The 14684-nt window shown below is 48.7% G+C and overlaps 3 protein-coding genes across 3 annotated transcripts; 1 reads left to right on the top strand and 2 right to left on the bottom strand.

The window, feature by feature from the left end:
* Positions 1-158: 158 nt before the first annotated feature.
* On the bottom strand, positions 159-1712 carry EDB91DRAFT_1078724 (uncharacterized protein; the record flags this gene model as incomplete). The annotated part of the gene is made up of 1 exon (XM_041315052.1): positions 159-1712. One exon carries the CDS (start codon positions 1710-1712, stop codon positions 159-161), a length of 1554 nt encoding a protein of 517 aa, XP_041181294.1.
* A 7679-nt stretch (positions 1713-9391) lies between these two features.
* EDB91DRAFT_1308331 (cytochrome P450) lies at positions 9392-11707 on the bottom strand (the record flags this gene model as incomplete). Its single annotated transcript, XM_041325065.1, has 11 exons — positions 9392-9724; positions 9780-9909; positions 9971-9981; positions 10032-10157; positions 10210-10291; positions 10347-10536; positions 10593-10715; positions 10768-10883; positions 10933-11081; positions 11129-11453; positions 11506-11707. The coding sequence occupies 11 exons, from the start codon at positions 11705-11707 to the stop codon at positions 9643-9645; spliced, it is 1536 nt and encodes a 511-aa protein (XP_041181293.1). The 3' UTR covers positions 9392-9642.
* A 1056-nt stretch (positions 11708-12763) lies between these two features.
* On the top strand, positions 12764-14653 carry EDB91DRAFT_1308311 (pyridoxal phosphate-dependent transferase; the record flags this gene model as incomplete). The annotated part of the gene is made up of 8 exons (XM_041325064.1): positions 12764-13196; positions 13249-13263; positions 13321-13546; positions 13594-13658; positions 13713-13773; positions 13829-14046; positions 14100-14335; positions 14390-14653. Exons 1-8 carry the CDS (start codon positions 13073-13075, stop codon positions 14651-14653), a joined length of 1209 nt encoding a protein of 402 aa, XP_041181292.1. The 5' UTR covers positions 12764-13072.
* Positions 14654-14684: the final 31 nt, after the last annotated feature.

Here is a 14684-nt window from a genome sequence, read left to right as displayed (position 1 = left end):
CTCACAATCTATGTGTGTAGTTTGCAGGTTGAATATTGACTACACGTATGTATCATGTAACATCTCAAAAAAGGGACTGCGACTACATACGTGCTGTCAGGGCTCCCGGATCTGTAACGTGGGGGTCTCGAGCTAAACGCCACGTGAGGTTGTATTTTCTATAGCCAACGAAGTTTCTTTCGTGTAAAGTCCGAGATACCGCCTGACGTCACGACTGTAAAGTCCACACCCATCAAGTAACCTCCGACTTTAAGCGGCATCTTCACAACATCCTCCGGTGTATCCCCAATCCCGACAAGCACGTCAGCAGGAGCGCTGGATCGCACGGCAGAAAAAGCCGCAGCACGTAGAGAGAGGTGGCTATCCGGAAGTTTCTCTTTGGGAATAGCAACAAGGCGATAACCACAGATGTGGGGATAGCGAAGTACCATTGAGGCTGCTTCACGGCATAGCTTTGAAACCAACCCGAAGGTGAGGAGGTCGGAGAGATGGAGATGAAGAGCGATCTCTTGCCAAAGTTCAAGAGGCAGTGATGGACAGTTGATGTTAGGTGGCGCATTATCAGCTCCTTGAACGAGCGTGTCACCCTGACCAATGCGCCACTTGTAATGGCAAACCTTCAAAGCACGTACAAAGAGTGCGGGGTCGGCGCGATAGGCGAGACGGGCGAGAGCAGTGATGCCTGGAGTAGAAGGAGAATCTGCGAAGAATGATGGTAGGAATTGGAGGGCGTCCGTATGACTGAACGTCGTTGTGTGTGCATCTTTGACTACTTTGATGATTGCACAATGGTAAACGGAAAACGCGACCCCAAAGTAATCACCAGGATTATCCTTCTGCTCTAAGATCGCCTTGATCAGGCGTGTCATGGAAGCCTGCAGGCACCGCTCGTCATCTAGATGTGTTGCGATGTGAATGACAGTGTCTTCGCGAACCCATGTGAACTCCTCCCTACTCAGCTCGGGGTACCACTCCCCGATTGGAGCCTTGTTGAATATCTGGGGAACAAACGCGATGCTGGCTATGAAGCATGCAAGTGACCATTCCGAGTCTGTGAGTTGACTGTGATTGAATGCTTCGATCTCGAACTCGTAGATCATCTCGCCCATGCGAACCATGCACGTCCCAATCATGACCTCCAACAATGAGACCCGAACGTGCTCGTCAGGAGACAAGACGTCACTGATGGCGAGCAGGTTGCTCAAAGCCATGTGAGATCCTGTGCACATGAAAGATTGGTACGTCGCGAGGTCTGAATTATCGACAACCGGCGGGCCTGACTTCTTGTACTTGTGCTCAGGGGGGCACTCTGATGCGCAAGCTAAGTAGCCGTAATGATCTTCGGAGATGTATTCGAGAAAATCGTCATCATCTGGAAGGCATTCCAAGGAGAAAAAAGGCATCCCGTTTATATGGAAGATGTTGTGATCAAGGTCGACCTCGTAGATCCACTCGATCATGATATCATTGATTGGTCGCCGCCGAGAGGGGGTCCCGTCGATGGGATTTGAATCGTCTGATATTGATTCCGAAGTGCTTTCTAACTTGTCCAGCATCTCTCCCAACATCTGCCGCTGGGTTGCAAGGGCATTAGACTGTCGTATAGCCCGAAGCACCTCTAGACCGAACCCTTCCGGATAACTATCATGGTGGTTGTATTTGGCGAAATAAAAGTTCCGATAGCGAAGCACGTAGTAACCGCGGGTTCCCATGCCTGCCAGGTATATCGCGCTGCTTACGTTGAGCGTCGAATGTTGTGCACGAGAATAGGCCTTTGTATGATCGCGTAGTCTAAGAGAAGAACAAGAGAATGAATATCAGTTAAGGATCTCACAAGCGACGTGAACTAATATTCAGAGGGAGAGACAACAGCTGAGAGCTAGTGAGAAGCGAGTGAAGTGTGCAAACCGCGGGTCTGAAGGAAACACGAACTTTAAGTTCACCAGACCAAGACACACTAGAATTGAAAGAAGGGAGGTGGGTGGGTGGACAAAATTTAATGAGCAACGCGCAAAAGGAGATGGGCGCAGAGAAGAAGAAAGAGTGAGGCGTCGTTCTGCGACTCGTGTCCTTTTTATGAGGGCAAACTTCGAGGTGTGCTTCACCACGAGGGAAGCACGCGTGTGGAAGATCTTCACGTGACCACTTACAAAAGCCAAGTTTCGCGTCAACGCTCGCGATCTCTCGCGATCCGCTTGAAACGACCAAGAAGTTTAAGCTGAACCTCGTCGCTTTCGTGTGAGGCGGCTGGTCTTGATCGAATGTTAAAAAGCCTCATGGCACAGAAATAATGGACGACTATCGTTAGAATGTAAGTAAATTCAAATAGACTACGTCGGATATGGACGGTTAGTTCGAGATCGATTGAACATCTATAGTAAGAGTGCATCGTGACTGATATATCATAAGTGACTAAGGCGGTATGTAGTACAAAGGGATATTATTCCACACAAGTACTATGGATGAAAACGCATCAGAGATCCCCGTTATTCGACAAAAATGCAGCTACAATATCTCTAGCGTCCTGGCGTCCATCACGTCACGAACAGAAGTCACGTCCTTAACTTGCGCAATAATATTGTTATCTGAAGCAATCCTTTTGTACCCTCCGCCACGCTGCTGCGCTAGCAGAAGTGCGCCGAAAGGCTGTCCTAGACGAACAATCAACCTCAACGCTTTCCAGTGAGACTCCGAATCAACCGACTCATTCTCTCCAGGATACCCACCGAGCAATTCGTCTGACGAAGACCCGGGCTCCGATTCACCCACGCTCTGCGTCTCTGCAAAGTCAGGCAGCTCGAGATCATAACGATCCCATGGACGGACAAGCAAGAATGTCTGCCGAGTAGGCTTTGCCGGCGAGAACTGAGTCAGTTTCTCTTCGGTGGTGATTGGCAGGTCGCCAAGCCCATCAGCCTTGACATCATAAGTAAAATGTTTCTCCTGGTCTTGACCACGCCTCCGTCTGAATTCTGTCACGGTGAATGCGATGCAAGGCAGATGCAGTCTGCGGTGGTCGAAACGAGGAGGGCTCAACTGGTCAAGCCGGGTACACAGTGTCAATGCCTGCTCCACATCAGTGGCATGTCGCAGCGACGAGATCGATATTTGGATCTGATCTTCAGATAGAGATGGCGGCATGCATGGTGGAAGTTGGTACGAGGCAATTTCGGCTGGCAAACAGCTATTAAACTGTGATGATTTTCCGACCCAGTCCAGGGCAGTGATATCGCCTGACTGGGCTACGATCTCCTGCAAGAGTCTTCCGAGCGCATTCTGCTTCGTCTCGCCGTAGATGATATTCAGGTGGACCCCGAAGATGCCAAACAATGAATATGCAACGTCTTCCGGTAACGTGGTGACACGATTCGACGCCCACTGAAGTTTCTCTCGGGCACCACTCATCCCCGGACGGAAGTCGGCGAGAGCCTGTGCATCTATACCTGTCGAACCCTGCATCTCCCCCATAATAGCATCAGACTTCTTGTGGTTGGAAGAGTCATCATCGAGATATGGAGTCCAATCTGCTCGGTAGAAAATAACGATGTTAGGAGCCAGGAACTCCTGAACAGTCCATCCTCGCGTGTTCCAAACACTGTTTGCCAGGGCGCCTGTTTGTGCCGAAGGCGGGACATCCGAGAGATAGATAATCGTAAGAGCTGAGTGGTGATACCAAACAAACATGGAATTGATTGATGCTTGAACCTCAACATTGTTTTTTTGGTCGATGCAGCATGTATCGCTCCACGCCCAGCGGTAGCCCGCATCGCGAGCAGTTTTGCAGAACATCTGCAACTTCGCCGTGGTTCCGACTAGATCCAAATCGTACACATCCTTATCCTGGATGTCGTGCAGCAGCAGCTCATTGTTTTGCCATCTATGCGATAGCATGGCCCAACTGAAGTACGTCTCAACCGCTTCTTTGATGTGCTCTGTCTGGAGAGGCGCATGCGTCATCGATAATGACAAAATCTCCTTATACTCCAAGCTTTTCATGAAGGCGTTGATTACTGCCTCTCGACTGCATAAAAGTCCAGTGAAGGTGTCGAGTAGACGAAGCGGGGCCTTTTCCAGTTTAGCATCAATGGCTTTTCGAATAGCGCCATCTGCTTCGGATGGACTGACATACTGTTGAAGTCCCTCTGGAGAAAAAAGTTGATCATATTGATGTTGATGCATGAGTGCTTCGGGGCTTACTTTGTATCTGTGGGTCGGATGTACTGCCAAACTTGGACATGATGATTTTCAAGACCTCAATCAGCTTCATCATAGCGTTGAGCCTTGTGAAGCGCCGCGTGCTTCACTTCGTGCCCAAGATATGACGAAGGGTTGAGTTCGATGGCCTGTACATGGGTGGCATAAACACAATTGCTAGACAAATGATGGATATGCATCCACACCTTTTCCGCGTCGTCAAGGGCCTTTGCATGAAAGTTTTGTTCCAGATGTGCCTTGCTGCGGTGCGCAAAGAGGGACTCGCATAATGAATCCAGCCTGATTCCTGCCGAATATAGTTCTATAGCCGCCTCGTAATTGCTCGCAGTAACAGCTTCGTCTCCCTTTGTGAGACAGCGCGCAGTACAGTTTTCCTTGAAAGCTAAACGACTCAGAGTAAGTGTCGATATTAAAGTTGTATACACCCCAAAGCACCCACCAGTGGACCATACGAGGTAGCTGTCTTTCGCATCCTCTTCAATCATGCGCATCGTGTATTGGTGAGATTCGACCGCTTCGATTACTCGATCAGCGCGGAGGAGAGCATCGCACCGCCTTTGGTTGACGGTTTGCCATAACGAATCCAAGTCCCAGCCGAAGAACTGCCCACCATATTATGGATCAGTGAAAGTATGCTCTGAAGCTTCATAGTGACACACCACCGTGAATATCCTCCATGTAGGTTCAAAAAGTGCTCTACGAGAGAATAGGTCGGTTATACCGAGCCGATCGGCGGCTTCGCTGTACCGCCCATCCTCAAAAGCAATCATTGCAAGCTGGACACATAGATATGACTGAAGAGTGTGTTCGAAGGTGAAAAAAACATAAGGTATGACGTAAAGCTCACGTTGACAACGCTGCACAGAAGTGTATCTAAGTGATGGCAAGCGGTGGTAAGGTCTTGAACTCGCCGCATTGCCTCATCACGGCGACTGGCGCTGAAGAGTGCTACAGCCTGGACAAAATGACATCGAAGTATTAGTATGACAGACAAACTATGAAGATAGCGAAGAGTACCTTGATCAATAGGAGAAGACCGATGATAATCGGATCACGATTTGAAAATACGAAGGCGAGATCGAAAGCTTCCGTCGCGTCCCAGAGCCGCTCGTTGCCGCAGAGGGCGACAGCCTTGGAAATGTAACCCAATAACGAGGGCTGAATATCAATGGACTACATCACCAAGCAGAGTCAACACAAACAACGTCATGATATGCAGAGCATCTGACCTTGACTGAGTCTTGAAGCGCCTTGTCCCACTGGGAGTTTCGCGCCCTTATAATGGAGCGATTGGCATACAAGTGGTGGTTGTTGCCATCTGCGTCGATCTCTTGGGTCAGCAGATCTTCAGCAATGTGCAAGTCCCTAATAATGCGTGCATTGCGGACCGTCTTGTGTATAGCAAGGATCTGCATGAAGAAAGCTCACGTTGCGTGATAAGTAGACGCATCGAAGGTGAAAGCTCACGTCAAACAATGAGAGATTTTCGTCACTGCCAGAGGCTTTGTCAGTATTCAAGGGATGATTGCTTGGACTGTCGTGATCGCCAGGGGGCTCGCGGTTATTCTCGTGACTGCGCACCGGCAGCTAGTTGTCGTGTAAATGAATAGAAAGGCGGGACAAGAATGGGAAAGAGCATACATGCGTGTCACTACGAGAAAGGAGTTGCTGTCGCTGTACTTCCTCGTTATCTATGATCGATTCGTCTGCATCGTCTTCCTCGTTGGCATGTGAGTGGCGGTTGTTGTCATCTGCGCCGGTCTCTTTGGTCAGCAGGTCTTCAGCGGTATGCGGGTCCTCAGCAATGCATGCATTGCGTAGCGTCGTGATTATAACAGGGATCTGCATGAAGGAAACTCACGTTCTGTGATAAGTATACGAATCGAAGGCAGCTCACGTGAAATAACGAGTGGTTGTCATCACTGCCAGACGCTTGCGCTTGTTGCGAAGAATGGTCACTTGCACCGGTGTTATTGCCAGAGAGCTCGTTGTTGAAGCCATGACTACGCGGCTGTGTGTTGCCGCCGAGAGCAATATGAATGAACAGACAGGCCAAAAAAATAATGGGTGATAGCATACGTGCGTGTTACTAGGAGAAAGAAGTTGCTGTCACTGTGCTCCTTTATCGTCCTTTGTCCTTTCTTCCGCCTTGTGTTGCTCGAGTATCTCCTTGATAGACCGGACCAGCACCTCTCCTTCGGCATTCCCACTGACAAGCAGTTCTCCATCGGGAGAAATTGCGATAGATTCAACCTCCGTGGTGTGTTCGAATGCCTGTCCTATGTGTCGGTGTGTCTTTGTGCTCCACAGCTGCACAGTCTTATCATTCGAGGCAGTGGCAATGAAGGAGCCGTCAGAAGAAATGGCGACCGTATAGACGTAGTCAGTGTGAATGCAAGGTTGACCGATCGGGTCTCCATTCGACGAGTTCCAGAACTTGACTATTTTGTTGTATGATGCAGTGACAAGTTGCTGGCCGTCAGGCGACCACACAACATGTCGAAGCATGATTTGTTGAGTGTCGAACTTGAGAAGAAGCTCGAAGTTGTTGGTACACCAAACTAGGATGTCATTATATGTTCCGCACGCTAATTTCAGCCCATCTGGGCTGAATGCGACACCGATCACCGGATTATGATCCTTGAGCTCTGTGAAGAAAGCGCCAGTCTTTGCATCCCATATAATAACCGTTTCATCTTCTGACCCACTTGCGAGTCTCTTACCATCGGGGGAGAAGCACACTGATTGCACATAGGCTGTATGCCTTATCAGTGGACCGAATACCATTTGCTTGCTCTTGACATCCCAGATGATAATGGCTCTATCATCTCCACCGCTCGCAATTCGCCTGTCGTCTGGTGATACGGTCACCGATCTCACCCAGCCCTCGTATCCCTTGAATGGCACTCCTACCAATGCTCCTGTCTCCATGTCCCAAATTCGCAGGGTTCTATCCCGTGAACCAGTGACGACCCGTCGACCATCTTTGAAGAACGTGACTGTGGTTACGGCGTACGTATGCCCTTGCATCATCTGCGTTAGCGGTAGTGTTATTTGCGCTGGCGCTGGTTGCAGATCCACATCTCTTGCTGCATCGCGTTGACCTAGACAGAGATATAGACGGTCAGTGACATTTGAAGTCGACGAGGACCGTACGTTTAAGATATCGTCGCATTGTGGATCTTGTGGGTGGTGTATGGTAGTGTTGGACTTCAAGTTCTTCCCATGACCCAACTCATGTAGGCGCTTATCTACGGTTTTTCGGTATCACGCGGGTACGGCGTAGAAAATGTCGCTTCTCCCATCATCGCTGCCTCCTTGATAAACGCCCGTCATGTAGCAGTAGCCCCTCCATTTTGTGCACAGTGGACCCGCATGCATCTGGTACTATCATGTACCACAGCCCACTTTGCAACCATATATCTCTTCTACTCGACTCACGTTTCATCATCCTGTGTAACGCACCCTGCTTCGCCATATATAAAACGATCACTCAGCGCTCATGTCTGATCACTTCCAGTTATCAATGAGATATTACATAAATGTTGACGGGCATGCGTGGTGTGTACTGATTTACTTGCTTATCCGCACGATGACGATCCGCACTTCCCTAGCCACATCAATATCGTCTAAGCTACTACTATTCATGTGGACATTTTCCCCTCTGCGTCTCTCGACGAAGATGCTTGATTGACACCCAGAACCGTTATCAGCGAATGAATTCGATGCAAATGTGTATGGCAAGTAACTCATTATGGTAAATGTCGTCGTTGCTCTTGATGCTTCTATCGCAGTCGTAAGCAGGATTCTTTTTTCGATTATTTACCTCAGGTGCTGAGGTGATGTCTGATAGATTGCATACCTCCGTTATCTTGGGATTCTCTTTCCGTGTGTATATGCTCCTGCGCTTCTCGTCATTATGTTTCTCACCGCCATTACATACTTACTATTAAGGTGTGATTAGCTGAGTCGAGGCAACACTAATTTCTGATTCAGTAAACAGATATTTTTATTCGATGCTGCAATGTGGTGGTGTCGGAACGGCTCCATCACTGACATGCTCTTACCCTGGCCTGGGGCAACGCCTTCTTACAGTCATGGCCATACCGATCACGATCCTCGAGATATCCGAGTGCACAGCAATGCTACTGGTTAATTCAATGCATCCAAACTAGTATGGCACGAATCATCGTGTAGGTCAGGTGAAGCTCTGCACTTTTATCTATATCTCACTTTGACTTGATCAGGGGCAAAAATCTAGGTTCACGAAGTTGATTACTTCAGCTAGTCCTGCGTTTCAAGTCGTGCCCTCGGATACATCAAAATTGTATATTCTAATCTCACTGGCAACCCACGCAAGGGTCGTGGATTGGTTTATAGCGTAGCTTTCATCCGTCTCGTCACTTCTCAGTCCACAACAGGATCCATGCGTTACACACTTCCTCCATCCCTCTCGCTTTTGTTATGAGGATCTCATTAACAGGCTGAAAGTTACGATACGTGCGCAAATGCAGTCCCTCTTCAGCGAGCATACCAGCGTACATACCTAGATGGATCACGGTTATACCACCAATGTTCCTAGGATGGCGAATGCCTTCGATGCCAACATAATGCTATACGTTCCCCCTAACCCAGCGCCCCTCCTATCTCGCGCACACAACCTGACTGTCTTTTCTTCGTTACATTCGCGGGACGGAACGGAGCACTTGCAAGACACTAGTAACATGCGACGACAAACTAAGAAAATAACAATCTCCTAATGCTAACACACGAGGGTCAATAATGATTGTTGCCCTATATACATAAGATTAACGACGTGACCATTTTCACAAAGTACGCTCGACGTCAATATCTTCAAAGGCTATTGGCTGTCTATACTGTGTCTAAGTCAAGACGACACGTTGTACAATTAGTGCTTCCATGCAACATGCAACAAGAAATGTATCTTACTGTGCACAGAAGACGACCGGTGCCAACATGGATGATGCGAAGACACACGAATCCAGTGAGGGCAGTTGCGTTCTTCAGAGACGGTTGTTGGGATGATTGCACCGTGTAGTATCCTTAAAGAAACCCTGCAAGCAGATCTGAGTAACCTACTACTTAGTTAGACTCGTGACCAGTCTGACTATGCGTCAATTATGGTTACACCACTCAAGCATCCGTGGTAGTATGCGCCAGGCTGGTCACGAGCCTACTACTTAGTATCTATTTCGAAGATTGTACGACTGGAAACGAAACTTGCACGAGTCCGGAAGTCAAGATTAAATACATATGCCCGTAACTGAGTGAGCAATCCTTTATACACTTTTAATCCAATTGAGTATCATGTACGTTGACCTTGACCGAACACCAGTGAACGGTGCGTATTCAAAACAAATAGCATACACTCGAATTTGAAAGGGAATTTAGATGTTCGTCACATACTTAGTAGTTAGCATCCTGCTGAATGAGCTCAAGGGCTTTTGCAGAGCGAGCATTAATAGAGTACTTGAAGGGTTTAGGATGGCTAGAGTGTGTATGTCTAGACCAGCACGGCAGACCCGACGAGATACGCAACATACCTGATTGTACCTGATGAGGGGTCAACCTCAGGGGTGATCTCAACACCGTTCTCGACGACCTTGGAAATATCAAACACGGCAAGTGACATCGCGGTGGATATCCAGGCGGACGCATCAGCGAGATTGAGACCTGCAAAAGAAAGGGACATCAGAACTGTCTTCTTCTTCGGCGCCTTCTGAGTTGCACTAACCTGAGCAGATACTGCGGAGCAGAAGGTTAGCATGTCGCTCAAATAGAAACTCGATGCTTACCGTCTGCCAAAGCCGAAGCAGATAGTGCGAGGATCAGTCTCGGGCCCCTTTCCATCCTTCGGTAGAAAGCGTTCAGGGTCGAATTGCGAGGGGTTAGCATAAGTCCGTGGGTCATTGAGCATGAACCTGTCATTAAATTCTGATAATATATCAAATACAAACAAGTGAGGGTACCAACCAAATGTTAGGTATTATCAAGGAACCTTCTGGAATGTAGTATCCGTCATGGATATTGTCCTCAGTGACGCGGTGGGGGACACCTGTCATTGAGGTACAGCTCTGCAAGTAATGCATACAATAACAAAATACACATACAAGTAGGGACAACAGCATTCCAGCGTAGGACTTCTTTCACAAGCGCCTCAGTATAGGGGAGAGACTCACGGTCGGCGAAAGAGGGAAGGCGATCAGGACCAACAACGGCATCTATTTCAGCCTGAGCCTTCTTCTGCACATCAGGGTAAAGAGTCATAGCTAGGAAGAACGAGTAGGTCGCAGAAACAGTCTGAAGAATCAGGAGTTAGTCTCAAAATGTAACTTGGATTATGTAGAGGAATTAACCGTGTGGGTACCACCACCGTATAGAGATGCAGCAGACCATTTCACAACGTGTTCCTCCTCCGCAGACAAAGTTCGTCCTTCCAATAGGCTCGAGGCAAAAGACTTGTGGGCGATGCCAGCGGCCTGTAAAATTCACACTTTAACTCATTATCACAAAACTACGAATATCAGCTACCATCTGATCCTTCACAGACTTGAGGGGTGCAGCAGCCATCTCCTTGACGGTCTCGCGCCATTCACGGGCTATGCGCTTGAAGCCAGCGCTAGGGAACCACTGGGGAACATTGGCCACTAGAGATAGTCAGGCCATTGAAAGTAAATCAGAATGCTGTGACCCTACAGAATGGCAGGATGTCAACCATGAATGCACTGGGAGTGGTGCACCGCGAGAATTGGTCCAGAGCGCGGTCTGCAAGGTCGACGAAGGGACCATTATTCTGCTCTACTTCATAACCATGAGAGATGCGTAGAATGATAGCGCCAGCGGTGCTATACAAATCCAAGGTCACGTTAATGCAAGGAAAGATAACACATACTGTCGAATGTGTGCCTGTAGTTGGTCGGGTTTCGCAAGTACACGCTTCAGGAATCGATGGGTCTCAACCTCCTCGATCGGGTTGTAGATATCCAATGCAGCGCGACTGCCAATGACGCGGTGGAAGTGCTTGCGGTACCGACGAAGACGCTCACCGTAAAGGAGGAGAACCAAAACGTGCTTCAAGCCAACAAGTTCGCCAGCCATGTGCAAAACAGAACGGCCAGAGTACACAGCGCTTTTATTGTCCAGCATGTCCATCGCGATCTTGACAGAGTTCACCACAATGATATGCTGACCCAGGACCGAGATATGCGAGATATCGCCTGCAGAAAAGACTATGGAATGCATTATTTTGGCAAAACGGGAGGCACTCACCATACTTCTTGCCCCAATCAGCGAATGTGAGCCAGGGCTTGATGTGAGGCACGTCTAGGACGTTCCCAACGAGAGGCAACCCCGGGGGACCAGGTGGGTATGGTGCAAGGTTCTTCTTGGTGGGCGCCTGCATTACCAGATACACTCCGAGACCAACAAGGCATAGTATGTCCTGCCAAGTTGCGTTAGTGAGTATCAACATGGTCACTAGCAGACAAGCAAGTAAGAGGACGTGGGATGTATAATAAACAGTTCAGAGCCACCGGCGTCATTTTGTTCTTGATCCTGAAATAAACAGGAAATCAGTCTTCTAGAGCTGACCCAATACAGATATATGACAGTCGATATATTTCAATGACAGCGAAGTCTGCAGAGGCGATTGGGAGGGCACGTTTAGATCATTACTTGCAGAATCACCTCCTAATCGCCTAGTCACTAGTCGGAAGCCAATATAATCTGCCGAGGATAGTGGACAATCATAAAATCCGATGGGTATACGTAGGCTGCAGCCACGAGCATGAGCCGGTAATGTCGGACCTGTCTATCGGGCGACTATCTTGAGTGTTGGGTGGAGCAAAACTTACAAGGTAGACATCGTGGGAAAACTACAACCTGAGGGAGCATCCTCACGACTGAACGTGGGAGTAGAGGAGTTTTGAAACCCAATTCCAGGAATTTAAAGTTACTCACTGCACGAAAACAATTCGGCACTGGGCCGTAGGTAGTCTCTCAACATCAGACATTATAACAACACCGTGGAGTTTTCTCCGATACCTAATATGTCCGGTATCGAGACCGCGCGATGCGAGTGTTCCGCATCAGTGCTGTAGTCAACCGATCAACTTCGTTCTGTTTCGCACCCAGGCTTGGTACGTTAAGTTTATTTTAGTGGAGCATGCTACTCACGTTGGTGCTAATACGCAACGGATCACCAGGACAGATGCATATGAACAACACGTAGTTGGAGGCCGTTAAGCGTTTCAGACTCATCAGTGGATTCATTGTAGCTGACGCCGTGAGACCGAATTGAAGAATTTTAGTTGTTAAGACATAAGAAGGGATAGGGAGGACATCAGAGAACTGGAAATTGTGACTCCGTCCGCCTCTGTCGATAATGCACGCTCGTCGCTCGATGATACACAACCTCTACTTACCTTCGATGGTTGCATGAAACCCAAGCCCTCTTGTCAGACATGTCACTGTCAGAGATGAAACACTTCAATACATGTAATCACACGATTGCGTAAGCAAATGCCAACCCGAACTTTGTACGGCACCGTGACGGAAAAGCCTTCACAAGAACTGCAGCTCCATCATTTCTGGCAGTATTATGGCGGCTGGTCTGCTAGCTATGTACTAACTGCGAAGGCAGGTCGTAGAATCTACACAATAGCAGACATCGGCTTGTGACGGAGGACAGCGATTTCCGCTATTGCGTATTTGGTTCAGATGGATCATTCGCCTGCCGGAGTTCCGCAAGTCAGCAGGCAATCAGCAGGGCACCATAACTTGAATATAAATACTAGAGATATGGTGTTTCTCTGTGATCCCCATATCTCATCGAGCCATGCCTTCTCTAACAGACGTCCGTTTCGCTGAACTCTCGCAGGAAATCGCTTGCGATGTGCTTTCCAAAACTCAGGACGATGACAACATTCTTCAGTTCCAAGAAATCTCGAGGGCATTCGTGTGTGAGTGACTTAGACTACTTCACGGGCAAGCTATTTTACAGGATATGTACAGCGGACACCATCACAGGTATTTAATCTCAATCTGGTGCACGGACTCACGCTGATGGTAAAGTATCGTGGTCAGTACCGACCAAGGAGATGAATGCCTATGCTCTCCGTGCGTCCCTCGGGGACGATGTATTTATCGAGCCATCCACCGCCGCACTCGAAGCCCACGTCGCAAAGATCACCGGGAAAGAAGCAGGTCTCTTTCTACCATCGGGCACAATGTCGAATCAAGTTGCCCTCAGGACTCACTTGCAGCAGCCCCCATATTCAGTCATTACAGATGCACGGGCTCACATATATCGGTAGGTTGGTTTGTTGGCTCGAGAAATATATTTTCAACGTTTCCTAGCATGGAAGCTGGCGGTACCGCATTTCACTCAGGTGCCAACAGCATCCCGATTATTCCCGCTAACGGTATGCTCCCTCCCGATCGGTCCGCATCTTGATTTATCGTGTGTTTATGACCAGAACATCATCTTACCTGGGAGGACATCGAACCTCGCATCGTCTCTGGCACAGATGTGCATGTGTAAGTTTCAAATTAAAAGCCATTGGACTACCGCCGTGACACCCGCCCCTTAAAGTGCCCCAACACGTATCATAGCGCTTGAGAATACTCTGAACGGAACCATCATGCCACAGGATGACGTACTTGAAATTTCGAAGAACGCACATAGTCAAGGCATCATCATGCACCTTGATGGTGCGCGCATCTGGCACGTTGCAGCCGACACCGGATTGTCCATGAAAGAGCTTTCTGACCCATTCGACTCTGTAAGCTTATGTCTCAGCAAAGGATTGGGTAAGACCTTCTCAGAAATGCTTCGTTGTGAACGATACTCACTGATACCATAGGCGCACCCATCGGAACCGTCCTCGTCGGCTCAAAGCCATTCATCACCAAGGCGCGATGGTTCCGAAAGCTTTTTGGTGGAGGTATGCGCCAGACCGGATACATGGCCGGCTGCGCTGCCTACGCACTCACCAACAATTTCCCTATGCTTCCTCGCGTGCACGCCCTTGCAAAGCGGATGCAGCAGGGTTTAGAAGAGCTTGGCATCGGTATCCTGAGCCCCGCTGAAACTTGCATGGTGAGGGTGCCCTGACAAGCTGGATCACGCAACCTGAAAATGAATTTATATCAGTTGTTCTATGACCCTGCACCAATCGGGGTTGAATACTGGGAAGTAGTCGAACGGGCCGCACAACTTCCGAAACCTATTAAGTTGAATGGCTCTCGCCTGATAATACATATACAGTCATCGCCTCAAGCAATAGAAGACTTCCTAGAGCTCATGCGTGCGCTCAAAGAAGAGAAGGCTGCTGCGGGATGGAATCCCGAGAACGCACCGCCCAAGAAGAAGATTCTGTTCAGAGATGTATACGTCAAGGCCGTCAGACCAACGTAGATGTGAAGAGAATCGACGCAAGTAGATCGGT

The sequence above is a fragment of the Suillus paluster genome (assembly GCF_016628075.1).
Source record: "Suillus paluster strain FC165 chromosome Unknown EDB91scaffold_7, whole genome shotgun sequence".
Taxonomy (NCBI): Eukaryota; Fungi; Basidiomycota; class Agaricomycetes; order Boletales; family Suillaceae; genus Suillus; species Suillus paluster.
The sequence above is the reverse complement of the archived record's forward strand: the minus strand, read 5'-3'. Positions and strand labels throughout refer to the sequence as shown.